The sequence below is a fragment of the Mobula birostris genome, chromosome 1 (assembly GCF_030028105.1).
Source record: "Mobula birostris isolate sMobBir1 chromosome 1, sMobBir1.hap1, whole genome shotgun sequence".
In the NCBI taxonomy this organism is placed as follows: Eukaryota; Metazoa; Chordata; class Chondrichthyes; order Myliobatiformes; family Myliobatidae; genus Mobula; species Mobula birostris.
Window position 1 is genome coordinate 112,676,654 of NC_092370.1, and position 27,818 is coordinate 112,704,471.

Below are 27,818 nucleotides of genomic sequence, written 5' to 3' on the forward strand. Positions count from 1 at the left end.
ACTCAGGTTGGAGGAGCAACACCTCATATACCGTCTAGGTAGTCTCCAGCCCCTTGGTATGAACATAGAATTCTCCAACTTCCGGTAATTCCCTCCCCCTCTGCCCCCTCCCCCAGCTGCCTATCATCTCCCTCATGGTTCTGCCTCCTTCTACTACCCATTGTGTTTTCCCCTATTCCTTCTTCACCTTTCCTGCCTATCCCCTCCCCCACCTCTTTATCTTTCCCCTTACTGGTTTTTCTCCTGGAACCTACCAGCCTTCTCCTTCCCACCCTCCCCCCACCTTCTTTATAGGGCCTCTGCCCCTTCCCCCTACAGTCCTGACGAAGGGTTCCGGCCCGAAATGTCAACTCATCGTTTCCACGGATGCTGCCCGACCTGCTGAGTTCCTCCAGCATGTTGTGAGTGTTGCTTTGATCCCAGCATCTGCAGAGTATTTTGTGTCTCCATTATTATTGTTTTCTAGTTATTTGCACGATGTGGACGCTGAAACAGATGCACCATGACCTTTTCCTTTTACTGTAAAACCAAGTAACTTTCAGTTCAAATCAAATTTTAACCGTATCTCCTTTTCCTTCAATCCACCATTAATTTTTGAATAAATACACTTGCAAAACCTTCAAATTTCCAAATAAAATAACAAGGAGGTATTTCTGCCACCCCCCCCGAAGCGTGCTTTTCACCAAGTATACAGTGCAAGTAGACTCCGACAACAATTGTGCTAAAGGAGCACCTAATGCCACAGAACTAGGGAAGGCATTTATAGAACTAAAGATGTAACAGTTTTGTGTAAAAGCAGCAGCAGTTCACACACGTGCAGAGCCTATAAATTAAAATAAATTGAACTGCAGTTTTTCCAGTATAATTTATAGAAGAAATATTGGTCAGTGCATTTGCGGAACTTCTCTAGTCTCCAAAACTGCCTTGGAACCTTCAGTCAGAAAGAAGTACGAGAATAAGAAACAAGTTTGAGTTGCACCGCTGAACTGAATGGTATGCTCCATTCTTGGACTGGGTCTTCAATCTTTTATTCAGAGGGTTTAAATAAATCATCACACTAACACTCACTCTCTAAACTCATTTGCAAAGAACATGAGGAGAGAATAGGACAACGTGGGGAAAATAAAACAGGAATGCAGGGAGGATAAAATGGAAAATGCATAGGATTAATGTAAATGGGTGCTTAATATTCAGTATGAACATGGTGGGCTGAATTACACCATGACACTAAAAACCAGAATAAAATAAACAATTCATATAAAACTACATTTTGTAGAAAACTGCTGATAAAAGTTTTGAAGTTGTTGCTGCTGTGACAGAGAATCTAGACAGTGACTTTGTCACCTTTGTGATTTGTCGACTCAGAATCTCTTCTACCTAAGACTGGTTGGTAACAATAGTAAGTTCAGCTGCTCTTAAATAGCAACAGATGCTTCTTCCATTTATAGTGAAGATTGTATTGCCAGGCCTGGAATGCAAGGGGAAATGGTGCTGTGGCATGTTTGAGAGAGCTGACAAGAGATAAAAGGCCTCTGTCCCAGACTTCGTGTCCCCATTCTCTGCTCAGCCTCTGTCCTTTCCCTTTGTTGTCCTGACGTTTCTTTCTGACACCTAAACATGGCACCCAAGAAACCCGAGCCCAAAAAAGAGGAGCCAAAGAAGGAAGTGAAGCGTCCTGAGCCAGAGGTTCCCAAGGAGCCTGAATTCGACCCCAAGTCAGTAACTGTGAGTACATCTCCCCCATCAGCAAGGGGCATCTAATCTCTTCCTTTCAGTGTGTGGTTCTAAATTAATTCTGAAAATAAAAGAAACTTTGGCATGGGAAATGCTCTACAAAATGGAAGAGTTCACCATGTTGAGCATCTGAAGTTATAAAAGTTTTACTTAGAGGTTGTTGAGGGGGAGAGTGAGCAGAGGCTTGTCAATGAGTACATAGGTTTCGATGTCAGAGTCAGGAGCAGTAAGTGAACAGAGCTTCGAGTAGAACAGGTTGTAGACAACAGAGATTTGGCATTTTGTAGTTTGTACCTTCTAGTGGTTATGGTGCACTTCAAGAAAACTGGAAGCTCAGATGCTGGCAAAGTGTGTAATTGTGTTCAATAAGCCTGGCAAGTTTGTGTCATATGGTTGCTAGGGTAGATAGTAAAAGGTGAATTGGAACTTGGACTCTCCTCATTTAGAAAAACATATATTGTTAAAGATTAGCTTTATTTGTCACATATACATTGAAGCATACAGTGAAATGAGTTGTTTGTGCCAAATAAAGTCAATGAGGATTGTGCTGGGCAGCCTATAAATGTCGCCATGCTACTTGCACCAGCATAGTGTGACCACAACTCACTAACTCTAACCGTACATCTCTTGAATGTGGGAGGAAACTGAAGCACTCAGAAAAATAATTATAAAAGCTCTTGGATTGCTGTGAAAGGAGAGTTACTTTATTAGTGTAAGGAAGATATTTTGCCACTTCAGCTCATTTTGGCCACTTTGAGAATATTTTGCTGAACCTTGGTTCTAACTGACCTCGATTCAGTCCTGCCGAAGTGTTTCAGCCCGATACGTCGACTGTACTTTTTTCCGTAGACGCTGCCTGGCCCTCCAGCATTTTGTGTGTGTTGCTCAGATTTCCAGCATCTGCAGATTTTCTCTCTTTTGTCTTCCAACTGACCTGCCCTTTTAGCCACCCATTTGCAAAAACTAATGCTACCATCTGAAAGGAAAGCCCAGTTTAACTTTCTCAAGGAATAAATATGACTTCATTGTGTTCACCTGATAACTAGGAAGAAACTTATGCAAATTATAATCAAGCTAGAAACAAAAATAGAGAATATTGGGTGCCTGTGCTTCATGATGGGAGGTATCAATATGTCATTCAGCTGCAAGATGGATAAAGAAATTGCTGATATGAAAATAGTGAATCTGATGGTTCAAATATGAGGTTTGAGTTGAGGCTAAGTTCATCTTGGAACAAGACATTCAAAAGAAATAATGCTGAAGCATCTTTACTTGGGTAGTTGGTGACGCTGAGGTAGCTTGCCTCACTCTTGGAGGTGATTAATGAGGTGGTTGGGTAATTTTGGAGGTGGTGCAGTCCTTTCACAATGTTTGCTGGGCTGTGCACTCCCTATAAATAGTCACAAGGTCTTGGTACCTTCCTGGATGTTCCTTCTCCATTTTGATCAATCACTGACCACAAAACTCCCCGTCAGTGAAGATGATCAAAGAGTGGGGGTCGGGTTAATTCTACACTTATTGCATGTTTTACTGTCTCTGGCACTTTGATGTTCGCACTATGTATCTGAAGTGGATAAATAACAAGTTCAGTCTTCTGCTTGCAAAGCATGGAATCACTAAAACTGAGAGATCTGGTTTTATTTTATCCATGAGGTTTAAACTTGTGTACAAGAATAACATCTCCAATTCCTGCAGAGAATGAAAGAGTCACATTTGTCCAATTCTTGTAAATAGCACCTTTTATGTAGCTGTACAGCCAAATTCACTTCCAAGGAACATTATCAAACAATCCTTTTTATTAAGCCACAATAAAAGATATTCGTGCAAGTCATAGAGTCATACAGACCAACTTGTCCATACTGACCAAGATTCCCATCTAAGCTTGTCTCATTTACCTGTGTTTGGATGCCATCTCTCTAAATCCTTTCCTATCCACCAATGTACCTGCCTCCACTAATTCCTCTGGCAGCTTATTCCATATACTGACCACCCTCCATGTGAAAATTTTGCTCCTCAAGTTACTATTAAATATCTCCCCCTCACCTTATCTCTATGCCTTCTAGCTTTTGATTTCCTGAACCACAGGGAAAAGACTGTGGATTGACTCTATCTATGCCCTTCATGATTCTATAAGCCTCTCATCCTCCTATGCTCCAATAAAAAAAGCTCCAAACTGCTCACCTTCTTTCCGTAACTCAGTCCCTCAAATCCTGGCAACACCTTGTAGGTTTCCTCTGCGCTCTTTCAAGCTTAATGGTATCTTTCCTAGAGAAGGGTGGCCAAAACAGAACACAATATCCCAAAAGCAGACTCGTCAACATCTTGTACACTGCAATAACATCCCAGCTTCCATACTCAGTGCCCAGACTAATGAAGACCAGCATGCTAAAAGCCTTCTTCATCAACCTGTCTACCTGTGGTGCAACTTTCAGGGAACCATGTACTTGTACTTCTACATCCCTCTGTTCTACAACGTTCCCCAGGGCTCTACCTTTCACTGTGAATATCCTATTCACATTTGCCTTTCCAAAATGCAGCTTCTCACAAGTATCTGAATGAAACTTCGTTTCTCATTCCTTAGCCCACTTACTCAGCTGTTTAAGATCCGTCTGTACATCCTGATATTAACAATGGCACCATCTATTTTACTGCCATCTGCAAGTGACAAAACATTTGGCAAAAGTACTTGTTTTATGGCTTTCTGAGAGGAAGGCAAAAGACAGAACACCAGAGAGGATTAAAGAGTTGATTGCAGATCTAAGGATCTGCTCAGCTGAATAACTTCCCTAATTACAAGTGCATCTGTTCTGCCAGAGCCACTTTCCATATCAATTGTTCTGATACATAATCTTTTCTCTACAACTACAAATTCCTTCTGCTGTAATTTACAAAGCTTCCTGCTAGCTCCAATAGATTTCCTTACTTGTACCTTCATGGCTCCCCTCTTTCTGAGAACCATGACAGGATTCCTCCTGTCTTCCACCCTACCAGCCTAAACACTCAAAACCCTTAAATCACAGTGCCTTCCCTTGCAACCGCAAGAAATGCAACACCTGAATCTTCTCTTTCCCTCCCCTACAGCAAGGGTATCGGACAGTTCCTCCAGTTCAATGTAATATACTGTTCTCACAGCTCACAATATAGGGCCTGAAAACACAAATTGACAATTTTTTGTAATGCTTAATTTCAACCAGTGCACTTGACCCAGTCATCTCTAACTATAGATTTTCACCCCCCCCCCCTTCTCCTCTTTCCCTCCACCCACCCCCACTCTGAGCTCTCTGTTCTGGATTACCAACATGACTCCAATAAGGCCTTTGTAAACTTTAGGAACAGTATCTCATCTGCTAGATACCTGATGTTTTCTGAACTAACTCAACAATTTCAGATAGTAATTCTAATATCCTCATTCACATCACATTTAAAGAATTTGAAAAGTTATTGATCTTACACATTAACGACATCAATGTCCAGAGGTAATCTGATCTGTTGAGTATTTCCAGTAATATATTTTTTTCTTCTGATTTCCAGTAATGTTTGTCCTGTTTTGTTCTTTTGCTTGTTTCATTTACATATGTTTTCATCTTGCACAGACATAGTTTTTTCTCATCTGATTTCTCCTCCTTTACCTTTGCATTTTCCTCCCTGCCCTCTTTTCATGCTTTTATATTTTTTAATCTGTTGAAAAATCACTGACCTGAAATGTTCCTGCATTTTTCTCTCTACACAGCTGCTGCCTGATCTATTAATATTACCTACATTTAATGTTTTATTTCAAATTTACAGCATCACGATATTTAAATTTTACAAAGCTGACAGAAAGGAATGACGTTGAAGTTATTATTAAAACTGATTTCACATCCTGATAGCGAAAGAACAACCAATCACTTCCCTCAATGAAGAACAGTCCTGCAGTTAAATACAAATGAAACAACCATTCTGCACACAGGAAAGAAACAGACACATTCTAGACACTGAGAATTCTTTCTGTGAAGAAGCATTTCTTGGTGCGTCCTGAATAACCTATTATAAATTTGAATTGATGACTCCTTTCTTACTCTCAGAATTTAAAATGGAAAAGCAACCAATTTGTTTGACTATTTCTCATACGTACTTCTATAGTAAAGCCTTCATTCCAGGCTGCAAAGGCAAGTTTGTACTGTTTTTCTTTGCTACTCTAACCCTGACACTAGGTGTCACCTTTGTAGGTTCTCTATGTGCTGTTTGATTGTGACTCTGTTTCTTGTTAAATCTGCATTCATAAAGCACAAAAGATCAATAAAGCATAGAGCAAAATAATACATAACAAATTGTGAAGAATGAGTCATATATACAGAGGATATTCACTATTTTCTTATTTTCTCTGTACACAGCTGGGAGGCCATTCGGCCCATCAAGTGTGTGCTAGTTTTCAGAGCAATCCTATCAATTCCATTCCCTCCTTCTCTCATGTGCCCATCAGTACCACCCCAATTCTCCTACCACCCATCCACTCTAGGGTGATTGAAAGTAGATAAATAACATATCAACCTGCACATCTTTGGGATGTGGAAGGAAATCGGAGCCCCAGGCAAAAATACGTGTATTCATAGAGCAAACTTGTAAATTCCACTATGATAGCACCAGAGGTCAGGACTGAACCACAGTTGCTGAAGCTGTGATGCAGCAGCATGATCGACTCTGCCATCGTGATGTCTGAGTGTCAGACTGCTAAAATGTAATCAGAAAGGCAAAAGGGGATTATGCCACAAATTTGGCAAAGAAGAAGGGGGCTTTTACCATGTACTAGTAAATGTCTATTCCTTAACCATCACCATAAATGGTTTGCTCAGTTAGTTACTGGTTCTTGGGAAGCTACACATAATGGTTACTGTACTTTCCAATCTTACAATATGAAACTTTTATAAGACTTTTGGCTGTATAGGAAATCTTGATGTTTCACAAGTTGTTTCTTAATAATTTTAGTCTTTCTAGTATCAGTGACTCTTGTCTTTTAGCTACCAAAGTCTGAACCTCTCCCTTCCTACATTTTCCTGTCTTTCCCCTTTTATGATGCTCCCCCCAAAAAGAAGCTATCTCTCTGAATAAACTTTTCATCTGTTCTTATCACCCTCTATATCACTGTACGACAAATATTGTTTGATGCTGCTCCTGTAATGTCCCTTGAGATACCTTATTTCATTTGAAGCACCATATAAATTAATTATTTCCAATAAGAGGCACAAATGATTCTGTACGATTGTGTATTTTTAATCATATTTAAAATAAATAATTCTTGTAACTTTTTTAAAAAGTTAAATCCTTTGCCTAACACAAGTATTCCTTCCTTTCCAGCTTGAATTCACTGCTGATCAGATTGAAGGTGAGTGCGCCAGCACCATGGACATTGTGTGAGCTCAGTATCGTTAGAGGAGGGAGGTTAATAAAAAGCTGTTCATGTCATCAGAGAATATTACAGCAAATATCGATCTCATTGACCCATCAAACCTGTGCCACCTATTTGAAAAAGTTTTCCAATTGTTTCCATTCACTTCCTCTTTATCAACACTCACCGTAGTCTCCACAACAATAACATATTGAAAATTACTATTGAATGTACGTCTCAGTACCCTCTCAGGTGGCGCATTCCAATCAAAACTACCATTCATACTTAAATATGCTTTGCAAAGTTATTTCTGAATGAATTGATAGTCACATATCTGTTGACAGATTTAGAGGCAATATAATAAAAGAAGTTTTAACATATAATATGAGTACAGCACAAACCCAGGCTCTTCATCCCAGCAAGTCTGGTGCTAATCTAAACTAATCTTAATTGCCTACACATGGCCTGTATCTTTCTGTTTCACACCTGGTCATGTATCAGTTTAAATGTCTCTTAAATGTTTCTATCGCATCTGCATCCACGATTTCTCCTGGCAGTGTGTTCCAGGCACTATCACTCACTGTGTTTAAAAAAAACCTTGTGCCTCATACATCTTTAAACTTTCTTCCTCTCACCTTAAAGACATGTCCTTTAATTTTTGAAATTTCCACCATGACAAAAAGTCTCTCACTATGAACCCTTTCTGTGCCTCTTATAATTTTGTATACTTCCATCAGGTCACCCCTTAGCCTTCAGCTCTCCAGAGAAAACAATCCAAGTTTGCCTGACTTCTTCAGTATCCTCTCCAAAGCCTCCTATTACTGTGGAAACAAGACTTCACACAATACTCTAAATGTGCCAAACTGAAGTCTTATACAGCAGCAAAATGACTTCCCAGCTTTTATAATCAATGTTCCAACAATGAGGGCAAGAACATCGATGCTTTCTTGCCACCCTATCCTATTGCTTTACCATTTTCAGGGAGCAATGAACTTTCACCCCAAGACCACTCTGTACATCAGAAGCCCAAAGGGTTCTGCTATTTTCTGCATATTTTCCTTTTGTATTTGATCTTCCAAAATGCAACACCTCACATTTATCCAGCTTAAATTCCCTCTGCCATGATCTCTAATTGATCTACATCCGGCTGTTCCTTTTGCATTTTTCCTTGCTGTCCACAGCTCCACCAATTTTTGTGTTTTTGCAAAGTTACTACTTCGAACACTTATATTTTCAACCAGATAACTTACACATATATCACACACAGTACAGGTCCCAGTGCTGATTCTTTAGAATGCTCCTGGGTCACGGACCTCAAGTCAGAGAAATATCCCTTCCACCACTACCTTCTCTGTCTTGTATGGCCAAGCCAATTTTGCATCCAATTTACCAAGACCTATGGACCAGCCTACCATGAGGAATTTTTATGGTGGGGTGTGTATGACTCCAGCTGCAACTTTCAGGTACAAATGCACATCTCCTTTCGGCGCTGGTAATCATCTGGAATTATGAAATTACAGCACGGAGGCCACATTACCTCTGGTCCCTTTACCAATGTTTCAAATTGTCCCACTGAGATTAATGATACAGTATGCAGACCCAGACACACAGCTGAGGTCTGTCTACTGATATATCTGCAGTGAGATTCACTCACTTTGTATTTAATACTTTTCCATATATTATTCCTGAAATTACACTCTGAAACAAGTAAATTCATAATTAAAATGGTTCACTAGAATGTGTCAGTCAACAAGAAGCTGATAATTGGGAAAGGGTACACTTTAGACACTGATATGTTATATAATCACTGTAAAGAGGGTAAAAAGAACCTGGAATCGGCAGTATTCCATATCAGCCTAATTATGGCATGGAAAAAACTCCAATTATTCTCTTTGCTCCTTCTCAGACTGTTTCCTTCTTTCAGATTTCAAGGAAGCATTCACTCTGTTTGACAGAACGCCCAACTTAGAGATGAAGATTACTTATGCCCAGTGTGGTGATGTCATGCGCGCCCTGGGTCAGAACCCCACCAATTCAGAGGTCATGAAGGTCTTAGGAAGACCAAAACAAGAAGGTAAGTGTTTGAAGATACAAAAAAAATGAAAAGATTAAATTAGTGAGGAGACCATCAGGCGCTGTTCCTCAGGCCCTTCTTAAATTAAAAAAAAACATTCCTATGTCTGTTACAAGGTTAGTATTTAATGTCTATCTCTTGTTGGAGATGTCAGTGGTGGATCTGTTTCTTGAATTAATGTATAATAAAAGGAGTTTCCACAAAGCTGTTCAGAGACCTGTTTTCAGAAAATGCTTTATCCCCCTCAAAGTTATAAAATCCTTTATTGCATTAAATCCCATGAACTCAATCCTAATTTAGAGATGAGTGAGCAAGTATGAGAAACCACAGACATGTCATAAAGGTATATTTATAGATATTCCTCTGGTGATTAAACGTCAGTGTTCTTAGCATGAGCCAGGTTCCTTAGTTCATGTTATAGTATGAGCATTTATAGAAACTCTTCTATATCAGTTAAATGTCAGTGATATAATCTAAGCAATTATAGATATCATGGTTGCTCAATTAAATACCAGTCATATAGAATGAGCATTTATAGACATACTTCTACATCAGTTAAATGTCAGTGATACAATCTGAGTATTTATAGACATCCTGTTTCTTCAGTTCAATGTCAATAGGATACTGCGAGTGTTTATAGATATCCTGCTTCCTCAGTTCAATGTCATTGATATACATAAGTGATGTTTTCCTTTATTAGCCAAGGAGGAGAATATAAAAGTGCAGAGGTTAATCTAGAACTATATACATTAGTTATTCCGCAGTCAGAGCAAGTACAATTCTGGTCACGGGAAGGATATGATTACACTGGAGACAGTCCAAAGGAGATCTGAAAAGGTGTGGTGAGGACAGGAAAATTGTGGACATGGAGACAGGTTTGATAGGCTGGTGTTGTTTTCTTTGTAACAGGAGATGCTGAAGGGAGAGGTGTACAAGATTGTGAGGGCCTAGATTGAGTAAAAGTAACAAAACCTTTTTTTTGGCAGAGGGGCTTAAAAGCAAGAAGCATCAGCATAAAGCAATTGGTAGGAAGGGTTAAAGGGGAGCCATAGGAATTTTTTTTCCATGGTGGATATAGGCAGAGACCGTGTTCACTTAATATGTACTTGGGGAGAGAGAGAGAGCGAGAGAGAGAGAGAGATAAAGGTGGCCAAATGACATAACTCCAGAGAATTCAGTAGGAAGGGAACTGTCTCAGTGAAGAACACATGGAAACATATGAGATTAAAAGATGGCAGGGGATGCACTTGGATAGATCCCAGAGGCAGGGAAATACTGTTAGGGATCAAAGAGGCAGAGACTGGAGGTGAAATGTCGTAGAGTGGCACAGATGATGGATGGGAAATCAGATTTGGGGCTGAATATGCAAGTTATTTTCTCTTCAGTTACCACATTTCCCTTGTGACATGATCATCTAAAATTTAAATACAATAATAACCAACCACCTTTTCAAAAATGAACCACTAAATCAACCACAAACTCACAAGGGTTAAAAATAAAGGTTCAAAGTACAAATATCAAAGTATGTATGCAGTATACAACCCTGAGATTCACCTTCCAACAGACAGCCATGAAATTAAGAAAACGAAGGAACCCGCTCAAAGAAAAACATCAAACCCCAACCCCCACGCACAAAAAAAAACAAATCACAAAAAAAGCGGCAAAAAACAAGTGAAAAACACAAAAATATAAAACACAAAATCGAAAGAGTCCAGGCATCATAAGGTGAACTGCAGAGTCCAATCCATAAACCATGTCGATTGAACCTTGCCGAGTTCCAGGACTCTCGCACAATCCTCCGGCAACATGGAGCTTGAGGGAGACCATCACACGTGGTTACCTTCCCCCAGCAGCAGTCAGCAAGAAGCTAGTAGACAGCGCTGAACACCCTCTCGCATTCTGTTCTCACGTCAATTATTTCAATCTTCCTCGACGTTCCAGTTGGCAGGAAACATAGTTGATCATGGACTCATGCCCATGCCCACCCCCACCCCCGTCTTCAGACTTCTTGGCACCAAGGCCGCACACTTCTTCATCAAACCCCCTCGAAGACAGCAAAGCGCCAGATCGCTCAATTGGCCCGAAAACACACCACAAGAAGAGTAGACAAATGTGAATTCCAATGTGCCACACATTAATTCAAGATTAATTTCAACCTCTAAATCTGTCACCTGCCTTGGGAGGTGGTGAGAAATTAATCACATGGAGTACCTGTGCCACAGAGAAATTATCACTACTTTCTCAAACAATTTCAGAATTTAAGGTGAGGATGTGAACCTCAATATAAAGAATGCATAAATTATCACTCAGAGCCAAAGGACAGCCTGTATTTAGCTTTCAGAAACTCCTCTACATTGGCTGTCAGCTGCCAGCATAATCAGGTCATTTCCCATGGAAACTGGAGCAGGTCCCAACAGAGGAAATTTATTTGATGACTATAAATATGATGAATAATCTTTTTGCTGAGATGCATGGTAATTAATATTTTTAATTTATAACATTTTACACAAGCCTATTGTATATTGATCAGAATTTTTTATTAAATCTAAAATGTAATTTAGTTTGATCTGAAGTTAGGATCTTAAATCCACACAGACAAGGCAATACATGAAGGTATGAGTTATGTGTTGGCCATGGTAGATTAAAAGGTTTCACGGTAGGCAAACAACATCAAACATCAAAAATTCATCAATAGTTTGAAAGTAATATTTAAGGCAAAAACTGCAATGGTAGCAGAGAACAGATTTAGAGAGAGAGTACCAGCTTAAAAAAATGGAGAAATTAATAGGCCTTAAAGCAATAAATCCACTGGATCAGCAAATTTGTAGATGACACCAAGATTGAGGGTGTAGTGAACAACAAGCAAGACTGTTGTGGCTTGCAGGGGGATCTGCATCAGCTGGAAAAATGGGCTGAAAAATCGCAGATGGAACTTAATGCAGACAAGTGTGAGGTTTTGTACTTCAGTAGGACCAACCAGGGTAGGTCTTACGCAGTGAACGGTAGGGCACTTGATTCCAGAGGACTGGAAGATTGCAGATGTCACTCCACTCTTTAAGAAGGGAGGAAGGCAAAAGAAAGGAAATTATAGGCTGGTTAGCCTAACCTCAGTGGTTGGGCAAATGTTGGAGTCCATTATTAAGAATGAGGTTTCGAGGTACTTGGAGACTAATGATAAAATAAGTCAAAGTCAGCATGGTTTCTGTGAAGGGAAGTCTTGCTGACAAATCTGTTAAGAGTTCTTCGAGGAAGTAACAAGCAGGGTGAACAAATGAGAGGCAGTGGATGTCATTTACTTGGATTTTCAGAAGGCTTTTAATAAAGAATGGGCAAAAAAGTGGCAGATAGAATACGGTGTTGGAAATTGTATGATAATGCATTTTGGTAAAAGGAACAATAGTGCAGACTATTATCTAAATGGGGAGAATGTTCAAACATCAGAGGTGCAGAGGGACATCGGAGTCCTCATGCAAGACTCCCAGAAGGTTAATTTACAGCTTGAGTCTGTGGTAAAGAAGGCAAATGCAATATTGGCATTTATTTCAAGGAGAATAGAATATAAAAGCAAAGGGATAAAAAAGACACTAGTCAGACCGCACTTAGAGTATTGTCAACAGTTTTGGGTCCCATATCTCAGAAAGGATGTATTGTCATTGAAGAGAGTCCAGTGGAGGTTCATGAGGATGATTCTGGCATTGAGGGAGTTATCATATGAGCAACGTTTGGCAGTTTTGGGCCTGTACTCACTGGGAATTTAGAAGAATGCGGGGAGATCTCATTGAAAGCTACCGAATGTTGAAAGGACTAGATATGGTTGATGTGGAGAGGATGTTTCCTATGGTGAGAGTATTCAGAACTAAAGGGCACAGCCTCAAAATTGAGGGATGACCTTTTAGAACAGAGGTAAAGAGGAATTTTTTTTAGCCAGAGAGTAGTCAATCTGTGGAATGCTTTGCCACAGACTGCAGTGGAGGCCAAATCCATGGGTATATTTAAGGTGGAAGTTGATTGTTTTCTGATCGGTCAGGGCATCAAAGGATATGGCAAGAAGGCAGGTTATGGGGTTGAGTGGAATCCGGGATCAGCCATGATGGAATGGTGGAGCAGACTCGATGGGCTGAATGGCCTAATTCTGTTCCTATTTCTTCTGGTCTTATGTAGTGTGGTAGAACAAAGGGATCTAGGAATACAGGTTCATAATTTGTTGAAAGTAGCGTCACAGATAGATAGGGTCATAAAGACAGCTTTTGGCACATTGGCCTTCATAAATCAAAGTACTGAGTACAGGAGCTGGGATGTTATGTTGTATGAGACGTTGGTTAGGCCTAATTTGGAGTATTGTGTACAGTTTTGGTCACCTACCTCCAGGAAAGATGTAAACAAGGTTGAAAGAGTATGGAGAAAATTTACAAGAATATTGCTGGGACTGGAGGAGCTGAGTTATAAGGAAAGATTGAAGAGATTAGGACTGTATTCTTTAGAACGTAGAAGACTGAGGGGAGATTGATAGAGGTACACACAATTGTAAGGGGTATAGATGGGGTAAATGCAAGCAGGCTTTTTCTCATTGTGGTTGGGTGGAACTACAAGCAGAGGTCATGGCTTAAGTGTGAAAGGTGAGAAGTTTAAGGTGAACATGAGGGGAAATTTCTTCACTCAGAGGGTCATGAGAATGTGGAATGAGCTGCCAGTACAAGTGGTCCATGCAAGCTCAATTCCAACACTTAAGAGAAGTTTGGATAGGTACGTGGATGGTAGGGCTATGAAGGGCTGTGGTCCCAGTGCAGGTTGTTGGGAGTAAGCGGTTTGAATGGTTTTAGCATGGGATAGATTGGCTGAAGGGCCTATTTCTGTCCTGTACTTCTCATCTCTGACTCTAGGATCTAATGACTATATCCCAAGATTTTGAAAGAGTTAAATACAGAGATGGTGGATACAAAATACCATTGATTTTTAAAAAATAGTTTCCACAGAGTGAAGGTTAACAAATATAATCCCATTCCATTTATAAAAGAGGGGAGAAGACTATAAAATGCAGAACATCCACAGTAGTAAAAAAGCGTAAGTAATTATTATGGTAACAGAATACTTAGAAAGTAATAACAGGGCTGGGCAGAGTCAATGTGGATTTACGAAAGGTTATTCATGTTTGATAAACGGATGGTGCAATCCGGGGTATATTACCATCGAGGAACGTGTTTGCAGACTGAGTATTGAACTTTTTACTATTGGACTTCGGCCACATTCCACCGTGATACAACACTTGGCGGCACGGGAGGTCGTTCCTGCCTGTGGCCATCGAACGTGCAGCTCCTCCCATGGAGGGTTAGACACCCTGAGCCAATAGACTGGTCCTGGACTTATTTTCCATCTGGCATAGTTTTGCATTTTGTTGTTTGATTGTTGGGGGTTTTTGTATTGCTATATTTACACTCTATTCTTGGTTGGTGCGGCTGTAACGAAACCAAATTTCCCTTGGGATTAATAAAGTATATCTACCTATCTATAAACAGCAACACACTAAATGCTGGAGGAACTCAGCAGGTTCGGCAGCATCTATGGAAATGACTAAACAGTAAACATTTTGGGCCGAGACTCTTCATCAGGACTAGAAAGAAAGGAGGAAGATGCCAGAATAAGAAGATGGGGGAGGGGGAAGACCAGCTAAAAGGTGGTTGGTGAAGCCATGTGGGTGGGGGAGTGGGGTGATGTAAGATGCTGTGGGGTGATAGGTGAAATGGTCAAACGGCTGTAGACGAAGAATCTGATCATGATTTGTCTCATCATGGCAGAAGAGCAGGCCATAAACCGACATGTCGGAACAGGAATGGGGATAGGAACTTAAACGGTTAGCTATCCGGAAATTCCATTTTTTGCAGTTGGAGCAGAGGTGCTCGACAAAAACCAATTTATGTCAGATATCATCAGAGTAGAGGAGGCTGTGTCGGGAGCACTGATACAGTAGATGAATCCAAGAAATTTGCAGGTGACTTGTTGCCTCAACTGGAAGGAACTGAATGGAAGTGAGGGAGGAGGTGAATGGGCAGGTGTAACATTTCTGCCGCTTGCTGGGATGCATGCCAGGAGGGAGATATGTGGGGAGGAATGAATGGACAAGGGAATCACAGAGGGAGCGATCCTTATGAAAGGTGGGGAGTGAGGGGGAGATAAAGATGTGCTTGGTGATAGGGTCCTGTTGAAGATGGTGGAAGTTGTGAAGAATGATGTGTTGGATGCGGAGGCTCATGGAGTGATAGGTGAGGACAGGAGTAACTCTATCCCTGTTAATGAAGATTAGTTGAGTGCAAACATCCAGGAAATGGAGGAGATACGAGTGAGGGCAGCTTCAATGGTGGAGGAAGGGAAACCTCAATCTTTGAAGAAGGAGGATATTTCTGATGTCCTGGAGAGGAAAGCCTCATCCTGGGAACAGGTGCAGTGGAAACAAAGGAACTGAGAAAAGGGAATAGTATTTTTGACAAAGGAACTGAGAAAGGACATCAGAAAGTGGAATTTCCTGGTGGACAACCATTTAAATTCCTATCCTCATTCCTGTTCCCATTTCAACATGTGGCCTCCTATTCCACCACGATGAGGCTACAGTCAGGTTGGAGGAGCAATACCTCATATTCTGTCTAGGTAGCCTCCAACCTGATGGCAAGAATATCAATTTCTCTAGTAATTTCTTTTCTTCCCTCCCCCATCCATCTTCTTCTGTTCCCCTCTCTGGCCTCTTACCTCTTCTCCTCACTTACCTATTGCTACCCCCGGTACCCCTCTTCATTCCCCTTCTCCTATGGTTCACTCGCCTCTCTTATCAGATTCCTTTTCTCCAGTCCTTTGCCATTTTCACCAATCACCTCACAGATTCCTACTTCATCCCCCCTCTCCCCCCAGTGGCTTAATCTATCACCGTCTAGCTGATCTTCCATCCCCTCACCTTCTGCCAGTCCAGTCCACGTCAATATTCCTAATCTGGCATCTTACCCTTCTTTTCCAGTCTTGATGAGGGATCTCAGCTAAAAGGTAGACTGTTTATTCTTTCCCATAGATGCTGCCTGACCTGCTGAGTTCCTCCAGTGTTTTGTGTGTATTGAAAAAAATTCATTCACTTTAGTAGAAACAAAAGCATAAAAACAGAGACATTTTTAAATGATAAAGAGATTGAAAGGTGTTAGTTTAAATAAAACTAGATGTCCGTGTTACTAAATTGCTGAAATTTAACATACAGGTATAGCAGTTAGGGAGGTAAAAGGTATTTTGGTCTTTATTGTAACAGGATGCAAGTACAAGACTGAAGTGTTCTTACTGCAAGCATGTAGCCCCTGAGAAATCACAGCTGAATATTGTGTGCAGTTTGGGTTTCCAGACCTAAGGACATATGCAATTGTAATGAATTCATTCTTGGAAGAGGGGATTGTCCATTGAGGAGGTATTACTAGAAAGGGCCTACATGTTCTAAATTGCAGAGAAGGAGAGGAATGGGGAAACCAAAGTGATAAATGTGGGAGGGTGAAGACCAAGAGAAAATGGATGACTTAGAATAGCATTGATTTAAAGGATGGTGGTGAGGATGTTCATGCTAATCTCTCTGAAGGAAATATAAATAGAGGGAGAATAGAGGAATGAGAAACAAAACAAACATCTGCTACAATAGGTAATTGACCTCATTCTGTATCTAGACATACTGTCTGACCTATTAAGTATTTCCAGTATCTTCTGTTTTAGTTACAGTGGAAGACATTGTCCACTGTGCAAGTATTGAAATCTAAAAATGCTTTATGCAATGTTGTGCATAATGTGGATGTCATTTGTAAGGTAATCTTGTCTTCATTTATTTTACAGAGATGAACAACAAGCTGTTGGACTTTGACACCTTTCTGCCAATGCATCAACATATCTGCAAAGTTAAGGATCAAGGAACATTTGAAGACTTTGTTGAAGGTCTGAGAGTATTTGATAAGGAAGGAAATGGCACAGTAATGGGAGCTGAACTTCGCCATGTCTTAGCTACATTGGGTATGTAATTTTAGGATTAAGTGATAAAAGATGCAAAATGCATAATTTCAAAGGTCAGTATGGTACAGAGAAGCATGGAATTGATTCCTCCTGACAGTTCATGCATGGACTACACTCCCCATATAGATCCCTTGACCAGGTCTTACCACTGGATATTTTGGAGTCTTAGCCTAAGCCTCTAGATCTCCTATTACCATATTAACATCCAGCCCTTCTGCCTACCATTGAGGCTCTGTATGCTATTAGAGATGTCACAGTGTGAACCTGTGGTTTCTTATCTCACTACAACCACGTAGCCACTTCCAACTCTGGTTCTGAGAAAAATGAGCTAACTTCCAATTTATCACTACTGCTGGATAAAGCTGAGAGAACGTTATAATGCTCTTCATCTCATTGGATTAATTCAACCTGAGAAAAACACTTACTTGTCCAGTTATGCCATAAAAATTAAGATCTTCATTTCTGACAGCATCTGTTAAGTCTTTAGCAACAATCCTGAAATGTGATGCTCAGAAATGAACACATTGCTGCGACTGAGGCCTAATTAATGTTCAATAGATTAGATTTATAGACTCATTTTGTGCTTGAAGTCTTTTAATGAAGCCAGTTGACATCCTTGTTCAAACATGGTCAAAGGTTTGTATTGATCTTTGTTCCTGCATTTCCTTTAAAATTGTACTGTGTAATGTATTTTGCTGCTCCTCATTCATTCTACCTCTGCACTAAATTTCATCTGCCATCTGTTGGCCCATGTCAATACTCTTTATATCTTCCTTAAGTTTCTTATTCTTCACAGAACATACTTTATTTTCAAGCTGTTTTCACGTGCAGACTTGAAATAATGCCACATATTAAAGCCCAGTTTATGAATGTATATAAGTATGAACAGCAGTCCTAATTGATGGGAACACCACTGCATATTTTCTTTAAGTTGGAAAATCAACTCCTTTTGTCCTTTATATCAGCGGTCCCCAACCACCGGGCCACAAAGCATATGCTACCGGGCCGCGAGGAAACGATATGATTTGGCAATATGAGTCAGCTGCACCTTTCCTCATTCCCTGTCACGCACTGTTGAGCCACTATGCATGCAAGGTCTTTACCCGCGCGTCATGCGTGTCAGCGCGGGAAGGAGATGAACTCCTCAAGTTTGCAAGTGATGGCGGGCTGAAAAGTATGTTTGACACAACATCTCTGCCGGCATTCCGGATCAAAGTCAAGGCTAAATATCCTGAGATAGCCACGAAAGCACTGAAAATGTTGCTTCCATTTTCAACATATCTTTGCGAAATGGAGTTTTCTGTAATGAATGCAACGAAAACTAAATTGCGGAATAGACTGGACATAAGGAACCCCCTTCGAGTATCGCTGTCTCCCATCACCCCTCGATAGGACCGTCTTGTTTCAGGAAAACAAGCCCAGGGCTCCCACTGATTCAGCGATATTGGTGTGTTTCAATGATTTTATATATTCATATGGGGAAAATATGTGCTGTGTGTTTAATATCCAAATGTTACTTAAAATGTTATGATGTTATTGACTTACTTATATAACCATATAACAATTACAGCATGGAAACAGGCCAACTCTGCCCTTCTAGTCCGTGCCGAACGCTACTCTCACCTAGTCCCACCGACCTGCACTCAGCCCATAACCCTCCATTCCTTTCCTGTCCATATAGCTATCTATTTTTTCTTTAAATGATAATATCGAAACTGCTTCTGCCACTTCTACTGGAAGTTCGTTCAACACTTACTTCAAGCTCCCCTGATAATTGACTTATCACTATATTCATGCAAGGAAAATATGCGCTGTGTATTTAATATTAAATTCGTTAGATGAACCCTTTTAGAAATGAAATTGAGTGTATTAGCCACTTATCACCTACATTCCGGTCGTGATTAACACTACCCCCCCCCCAACCCTGAACAGAATCTCCAAAAAGGAGTTGTGGGGGGGGGGGATCGGTACGTCACGATGCGCATGCGCACTGGTGCCCGCGCAAGGCTTCATAGTCATTGTAGTCTTAATGGGTAAACACAACGTATTTGACCGCTACTCTTGTCCGTTGGCAATCCTACCGCCCCCGCCACCCCCCCCCCCCCACCCCCGCGGATCGGCCGGTCCACAAGAATATTGTCAATATTAAACCTGTCTGCAGTGCAAAAAAGGTTGGGGACCCCTGCTTTATATCAACTGTACCATTGCCCTTATAATCCCATGGTCTTTATTTTTCTTAAAATTCTATCATGTGATACTTTTGGGAACTACATTTAAGTTCAAACTTCAAAAGACAAAACAAAGAAATACCATAGAACCCCGTTAAGGAAAAACCCCACACAACAAGACCATCAACAGTGCAAAAATAAAAAATGAACAAATAACTCGTGTTCCACACACTGCAGAATCCCGAAAAGTGCGTGCACAACCACGAGCCACCGAGGTGAGTGAAGCCGGTTCAGGAACTGGTGGCCGTGGCCACAGCCACAGCCACAGAGTCAGTCAGTTTGGCACTGTGTCAATGGCTGCAGGCCACAGCCGCAGATCCAGTTCCACGATGAAGTGCCTTGATCAAATCATGCAAATAGTAAAGTATATTCAGTGCTGAGGACATTAAACATCAATCCGCAGCCGAAAGTGAGTCCACATCCATGAGTTGCCGAGGTGATCAAATCTTGCAAATGGAACCCAAGACTCCTGTTGCTTCAGCTGGCAGCAGCGAGGGGAAGACTGGTCAAACGCAGGTGGATGGCACTGAACACCTGTTTGTTTTATGTTCTCATCCTCATTCATTTCAATCTTGCTCGACGCTTCGAATGACGCGGCGTAATGGAGCTGACCAAGGGATTGTGGTCCACCATTAGGAATCGACACAGCCACACCCAGGGACGACCATTCTTGTAATTCATGCCAAGTCCCTCAGGAGATAGCAGAAGCACCAGATTGCTCAGCTAGTCAAAAAAAAATACAGTCTTAAAAGGGAAACTGCAGGCTGCAATCAATCGCAGTTCAGAAGAAGAAGTGGCATCTGGAAGGTATTCAATAGTTTTGTAAGCTGTCTGCAAGACATCACAGTTGGTCAGAGATGCATCATGCTGACATTTAAAATTCCAATAACTGTATCTTCATCAATACCAGTCCTTTGCTTCAACAAAACCCTAGTGAAGATGGTCAGACTTAATCTGTCTTTAGCAAGTTCATGCCAACTTGCATCCATTTTCCCATAATTTTTCACAGGCAAACCCATTATTTTCTTAATTATTTGTTCCAAAACATTATCACTGCCCACCTTCGCATCTTTGGAAGGAGCTTACAATTTGCAAACCTAAAGAGCCACAAAAGTTACAGTAATCTAGTCAGCTCACTTCACTGGTGCCAGTACTGAATCCATTTTAGCTTTTCCCTACATCCTTTATTTTGCTCCTTTTAAAATCATTATTGAATTCCTTTCCAAATAAGCCAAGCACCTTGACTATTAGCTGTTAATTTCCACTTGAGAATTATTTAAGAAAGCTGGAAGAATTTGCAATCAATAAGAATGGTGTCCAGAAACAAAATTAAGTCTGTGAAAGTATGCTACGTACCTCCTTGCCTGTGTGGGTTAAAACTGGCCATGTTTGTCTATGTGCTATTCATTACTCTGAATGCCATTGTAAAAGAACACAGGTGGAATATAAATTTAGAACAGACACTGAAAGATTTCTGCATGGCAAGGCTGAACAAATGTTTTGAATATCTTGGCAAGAAAGGTAATGAAATGAACACTATACGGTACTCAAAGGAAGATAATTGACATGGTTGTAATGGACCTCAATATACTCAATTGCTTTTCTTATCCTTGGTCTTCCTTGTAAAAGAGATCCCACTGAGATTATAGTAAGGATTTAGCACAGTGGTAGAGCCAGGCTTTGCCATAATGAGAGATTAACCCAAACGGGGCTCTGTTCCAAGCTTACAAGGATATGTCCATTCCTCATTGATCCTGAGAATTTAACTCATTCAGAAAGTTCCCCAATATGGAAGAAGGACATTACTGAAACGACATGCCCTTGAATGGATTAGAAGGGCTGTCCTTTTACTTGCACCTGCTTGAGACATCTGCCAATTTAATGCTAGAGGGGGTGGGAGGGGGGGCAATAGCCGTTTCGGGTATTAAGTCAGAGTATCTAAAATGGAATTACGTCACAGCAGACATGAGGACAAGATGTCGTCCAACATTATTGACAGTGACCTAAAGCTATACAGTATTAATGACTGACTTAATCTTGGTAAATATATAATAAATAGCAAAAGCCTAGTTACCAGAAACAGTTACTATAATTATTATTCCTTTTCACATCTATCTTGCAATATTATTAGTTTATGAGAGTGTTAATACTTACAGTAATAAAGAAATGCCATTAGGTTCAATTGTTCACTCTCAATGAACAATGTAGAACATGATAGTCTGCTTTCTTCTTGAACTGCTACAGTCTATGTTGTGAGGGTGTCATAGTGCTGACAAACATGGAACTTCCCAGACTTGAACCCAGTGGAAATGCCTAAGTTTAAGTCAGGATAGCTGAGACTTGGAGGTGATGGTGTCTCCTTTCACTGAAAAAAAGTCAGAAGTAATGTCAAAGGATTGTCGCCTAATGCTTAGCAGGGAAATCCTCATGCATTTGAAGTTTTGTTTTTGCATTTGTGAGCCATTGCAACTAAAAAGGGAAGTAATAATTTAGTAGAAACACAAGGACATGCAAGTATCTCTTTCAAAGCGGCAATCACTTTTAACTTTAGATTTGCAGATCCTGAAATGTTAATAAATGACCATAGGATGAGACAACACACTATATAAAATAAAAATTGAAAGAGAATTTTAGCTTGGTCTGTCTTTCTACAATCAGTTCAGTGAAATGGCATATTTGGACCCTCTATGCATGTTTAAAGAAGGAACACTTAGCTTTAGGGAGATCTTCGTTTTGCCCGCTTAAGAAAGTAGGTTCCAAAAAAAAGGAGAAATTAGAATCATGAATAGCTGAGTCACCCAGTTTTAATTGTACAATTGCCCCTTGAGCTTCAGCTTCCAATTGCACCACAGAGGACATCAAAGTAGGATCTAGTCCTCTCATTAATTTGATACCCACAGGTACCTGCACATTCTTATTAGAGGGTAACCAGGACTGAGATATAAGCTAACATTTCTATCCCCATCAAAAAAGCTGCAGAAAGTTACAGCAACCAATCAACCATAGAGAAACTGCTGGCTCAGCAGACAGCATTCTCTGCAAACACTTGAAATGTTCAGAAGATTAATAGAGTATATTAACATCATGGGAGCAAATATATTGGCACTCCAGCCTCACTGTCAGTAATATTAATCTGCTGATGGGTCAGACGTCAGCTCATATAGCCAGTACAAATAAAATACAATAAACCCATTAAAACTGTAATACTACCAATAGCCTAGAAAAAAAAGTGAGCTGCTAAGTTGTGTTTAAATTATTTTTTTCATCTCTCATACCCTTCAGTCAGGTAATGAGATATAGTCACAGCTGTAACACAGCAATCAATTTGTGCACAGAAATGTCTCTCAAACAGAAAATGAAAGAATGACTTGTTAGTCTGTGTCATCTTATTTTGTAGTTGTGGGAAGAATATTAGTAAAGGCACAAGTGAACTCCCGGTTGTATTTTGAAGACTGCATACAGTATTTTTAATTTTAGCTGAAAAGGCAAATGGTACCGTCAAAATGACAGTATATTTGAATGTCCCTCCCTTTTGTACAATGTGTCATCCGAGAATGTGTATTCATTTCCATACAATCCTTTTAGTAAGTAACTTTAGCTTCAGTCTGCTTGCCAGAAGAAAATAAATAAACAAGTCTTTGGTTATATTTCAGCTGTAGCTGGCGGGACAGGAGGAATGCAATTAAATATTTGGACAAACATTCGCCACCAAACACCCTGAAACAGGAAGGGAGCTGAATGAACTGGGTTCTGTCAATTTTGAGTTATTTGGTATGCCACGAAAGGAGCTTGCCTTCTGCAAGATTAATGATATCAGGTGACACTCCCAGAATTCCGTACACTTAGAGTCAGTGGGTTCCCCATCAAGAATGGGGGGAGGGGCAGTTGGTGCTCTTTGGAAGAAGGTGACAGGTGATTAGTGTTAGTTGAAGGGGAAGGAGGGAGCTTATCTGGATTACATAAATTAATACCAAATATCAATAAATTCTACTGATGGAGTATTTTCTTATTGATTCCATAAATTTTGTAGAAATGCATCAATTAAGGTGCAATTCTTGTGATTGGGACTTGATGACTTTAGAGCTATTAAGTAGGAACCCTAGTAAAGATCCCACCTTCCTTTCTTTGCCTTATCTTGCTAACCGAATTCAACTCAATTCAAACATTTGTCACTCTGCTCTCAGATTCTCTCTGAAGAATAATGGGTTTTCTACCATTTTTAAAGACTAATTCTTGTGATGTGGATAAACTTTGAATTAATTTCCCATTTCAGATTGCCCAGAGTAATTTTGCTAACCCACCTTAAAGAGTGGCTGAGATTCAATCACTGGAATCACATGCAGCCGAACCAAATCCTTCAACCCTTGTTGCACCCTCCATGAGATACACCTGCATGATATTTGCCACTTTCTCTGCCACAGCATCTTCATCTTCAACATGGAGTAGGCATGTGTGAGGGGATAAAATGAGAGAAGAGTAAAAGTAATCATAATGGATTTGGACTCTGTGGTTATTACTCCCAGTGAGAGCCTATCCTTGTGCTGACATCTCCCTTCAAATTTCACCAACAGGTGAGAAGTTGACAGAGGATGAAGTGGAGCAACTGTTGGCTGGTCAAGAGGATGCAAATGGATGCATCAACTATGAAGGCAAGTCATTAACAACAGTGTCAAGAGCAGGGCTCTATAGGACAAAGAGAATGGGCTTTGTCGTACTAAGCTATAATGGTCTTGTAAATCCCCAGCAGACTCAAATGTGGTTTGTATTGGTTCTACTCCACATGGCCCCATCATTTCAAAATGAAGTGGCTTTTAGATAAGCACATAAATACACAGGGAATGGAGAATATATATATCGTGGGCAGGCAGAAGGGATTAGTTGAATTTGGCATCATGCTTGGCACAGACATTGTGGGCTAAAGGACCTGTTCTATTTCTGTGCCATTCTAAATACATGTTCTGTGATTAAGTGATAAATGTCTCCAGGTTTCCTGTCCTGTTTGGCATCCTGTTATTCCCTTTGGAAAGTATGTGTGTTCCTGTGGTCGTAAGATTTTGTTGTAATATCCTTTCACAGCTGAATATCTAGCTGACAGTGACACTGTTCCCTTCTCACCCCCACCCTGCTAACCTCTCCCACTGTGCTGGTTCACATTAGAAACAATAGCCCCTTGGTTGAGTATGTGGTCAGAGAAGGTTAGAGCACCAAATTAATTACAAGAGGAAAATTTTGTTAATAATTAGGTGGAAAATGTTATGTTGACAAAGGCAACACAGGATCAGGTTTCAATATACCATATCTCCTCTGACTTTGAAGTAGTGCCACTGCATGCCTTCTTTGTGATTGTATCTTACATGATGTGAGATGTGTGTTTTGTGGCAGCAGTACAGTGCAAAGACTATAAATTACAAAATAAATAGTGTAAAAAAAAGGAATAATGAGGTAATGTTGAGGACCATTCAGAAACCTGATGGCATAGGGGAAAAAGCTGTTCCTAAATTATTTAGTATGCATCTTTAGGGTCCTGTACTTCCTCCCTGATGGTAGTAACAAGAAGAGGCCATATTCTGAATGGTGAGGGTCCATAATGATGGATGACACTTCTTGAGACATCACCTCTTGAAAATGTTCTTGCTGGTGGGGAGAGTAATGCCCATGATGGAGTTTGTTGAGTCTGCAGCTCTTGCGGCCTCTTTCAGTCCTGTGCGTTGGAGGTTCCTTACCAGACTGTGATGCAACAGCTCAGAATGCCCTCCACCATACTTCTATTGAAATTCACAATAGTCTAGGTGATATACCAAATCTCCTCAAACTTCTGTTGAAATAGAGCCATGCATGTCTTTGTGATTGCATCAGTATGTTGGGCCCAGGAGCTTAAAGCTACTCACTCATTTCACTACTGATCCCTTAATGAGAACTCTCTCCCAACTTCCACTTCCTGAAGCTTATAATCAATTCCTTTGTCTCGTTGACATTGAGTGCAATATTGTTGTGGCACCACTCAACCAGCCAAGCTATCTCACTCCTGCCCGCCGCCTCATCGCCACCTGAGATTTTACCAACAATAGGGTTTCATATGTTAATTTATGTATGGCACTTGAGCCGTGCTTATTTATATAATCATGAGAGTAGAGCAGTGAGTTAAGCACAGTAACAGTTTGCTTCAATTGGCAGTATTAAACTAACTATAGTTACACACAAATCTTCGGAGACATGTTCCACTTTCATTTATGTTTGGAGTTTAGTTGACACAAAGCTGAGCCTGTGTTTTAATCCATCTGCATTTGATGAGAGGTAAGCCTTTTTTTGACAGCTGTCTATAATGCTGCTTTGTGAACTGAATGTTCTCAGATCCAGGTGAACGAGATACATCTCCAGGCAACAGTTATTATTCATTCCTGGTCGGAGATGAACTGTGTGAAAACGATCAGTCCTTTCAGATTGATTATGTCCTATTTCATAATGGTTGAGACAGAATTAATGGATACTACACTTATTCTGTGTTATTCTTGACCCAGAGCAATAGTTAATCACCAGTATTACACATTTTGGGCCAAATTGCATCAGCTGACTAATAAAACTAGAGTCCAGTTCAAAATAAACTTAGTAGCTTTAAAGCCTCCCTGATACAATGAACAGAAAGTTTGCTCAATGTGATAATCTGATAGTTACATTGTTTAAAAGGTCAACAGGACAACACTATGAATCTTTTGTATCCATGACCAGAGTACTGCAGAGTATTCCTTTGGTTTCAGTTCAATAGTATCCAACAATTACTTTAATTCCTTGGGTTTGTACAGAATTCAATGCCAGCTTTATTGGACATCAGGATTGTTCCAGAGACCAGTATATGACTAATAAATCCAATGCCTTGCCAGTGATTTAAAATCCACAGCTTAATTGCAACTCTTCATCAAAATGAATAACGGTGGGGATAAGTTAGATAATGACTAGTTAATGAATGCTGTTATCTGAACTCTTCCATATTTAACATTTTCAAATGAATCTTTCTCTGTGGTTTTCTTTTCATAGCCTTTGTAAAACACATCATGGCTGGCTGAAAACTAGGAGCTGCAAAAGAGCATTTTCTTTGGTGAGAAGACTGGCTTATTATAATCTGTTTTCCATTGACATTGTTTGTTAATCTAATTGGCATTCAGTATTGTTAAGGCCTGGTATCTTGATGGATTTCTCCATGACCTGATAGGAGTTGATTGCTTCTAACAACTCTAAAGAAGCCACTGCTGCAAGAAGTAGTTGGGCTGGGTGGATGGACCATATTGATTCCTCAAAAAAGCCAGTCTTCAGGAAATACATTATAGCAGGAGAATGGCAGAGAGAACTAAAAACAGTAAGAAAAATGGAACTAGAAAAGTCTTGGCTGTTAAGCTGAAGATGTACCATAACTAGTTAACTGCTCTAATCAAACAGTACCAACACAGGTACAAAATTGATATCTAACCAATAATGTGGTCAATATTTTTAGTATTTTTTTAAATGCAGTTAGATGAGATACAGGTGCTCTATTGATTAACTATCAACCAGTAGCAAAGTAATTGAAAATGCCCTTGACAAGGTACTTATCAAATGGCATATAACTCCCAAGATTTTGCCCAGCAGTATTCAGTTTGAGTTTAACCAGGATCACTCAGGTCCAGATCTTATTGAAACCTTGGTCTAAAAATGGGCAAAAGAGCTGAATTCCAGAGATAAGGTGAGTATTGCCTAACACATGATAGCAAGGCAACATTTGACTAAATGGCAATGTGCAACCTTAGCAAAATTAAAGTCTATGGGAATTAAAGGAAGCACTACCCACTGGTTGGACTCGTACCATGCACAAAGAAAGTTGATTATGGTTGTTAGAAGCCAATATTCTCTGGCCCAGTGTATGACTGCAAGATATAGTTCCCAATCCTCTACTACAAAATTAGGAGACAAGTAGTGCATTGGTTTGTTTTGAACAAGATAGGTTGTGAGAAGGGATTATTTTGTCTCACCAGTAGTCTTGATGAGATAAAGTAACCTAGAAGTACTCGTGTATGTTTTTCTTGCCTACTTACTTTATTGCTCTGTAACTCCAGCTTTTGTTTTTTTCTCCCCAAGACTTCTCCAGCCTTGCCCTCTCTTTCGACCGACAAGACATTCATCATTACAGCTCTTAATGATCTCAGCAACCCTAAAATTCCATTGAATATTTGTATCTGTGAAATGTCCTGTGAACTGAAGCCTTCATCCAAATAACACCAAGAATTTCCTTGTATTTCCCAAAAGTGTAATTGTTTTTCTGTAAAATAAATTTACCCTTTCAAATTATTAAAGGAATTACTGTGTTATACTGATTTATAGCTTCCCTAACATCTCTCCTGAGATCATAGAGGTAAGGGATGATTTGACC

General features: G+C 40.2%; 1 protein-coding gene across 1 annotated transcript; it reads left to right on the forward strand.

The window, feature by feature from the left end:
- Positions 1-1,538: 1,538 nt before the first annotated feature.
- On the forward strand, positions 1,539-27,741 carry LOC140199007 (myosin light polypeptide 6-like). Its single transcript, XM_072260385.1, has 7 exons — positions 1,539-1,725; positions 7,069-7,096; positions 9,024-9,173; positions 17,019-17,192; positions 23,992-24,069; positions 26,453-26,513; positions 27,527-27,741. Exons 1-6 carry the CDS (start codon positions 1,618-1,620, stop codon positions 26,479-26,481), a joined length of 567 nt encoding a protein of 188 aa, XP_072116486.1. The 5' UTR covers positions 1,539-1,617; the 3' UTR covers positions 26,482-26,513; positions 27,527-27,741.
- Positions 27,742-27,818: the final 77 nt, after the last annotated feature.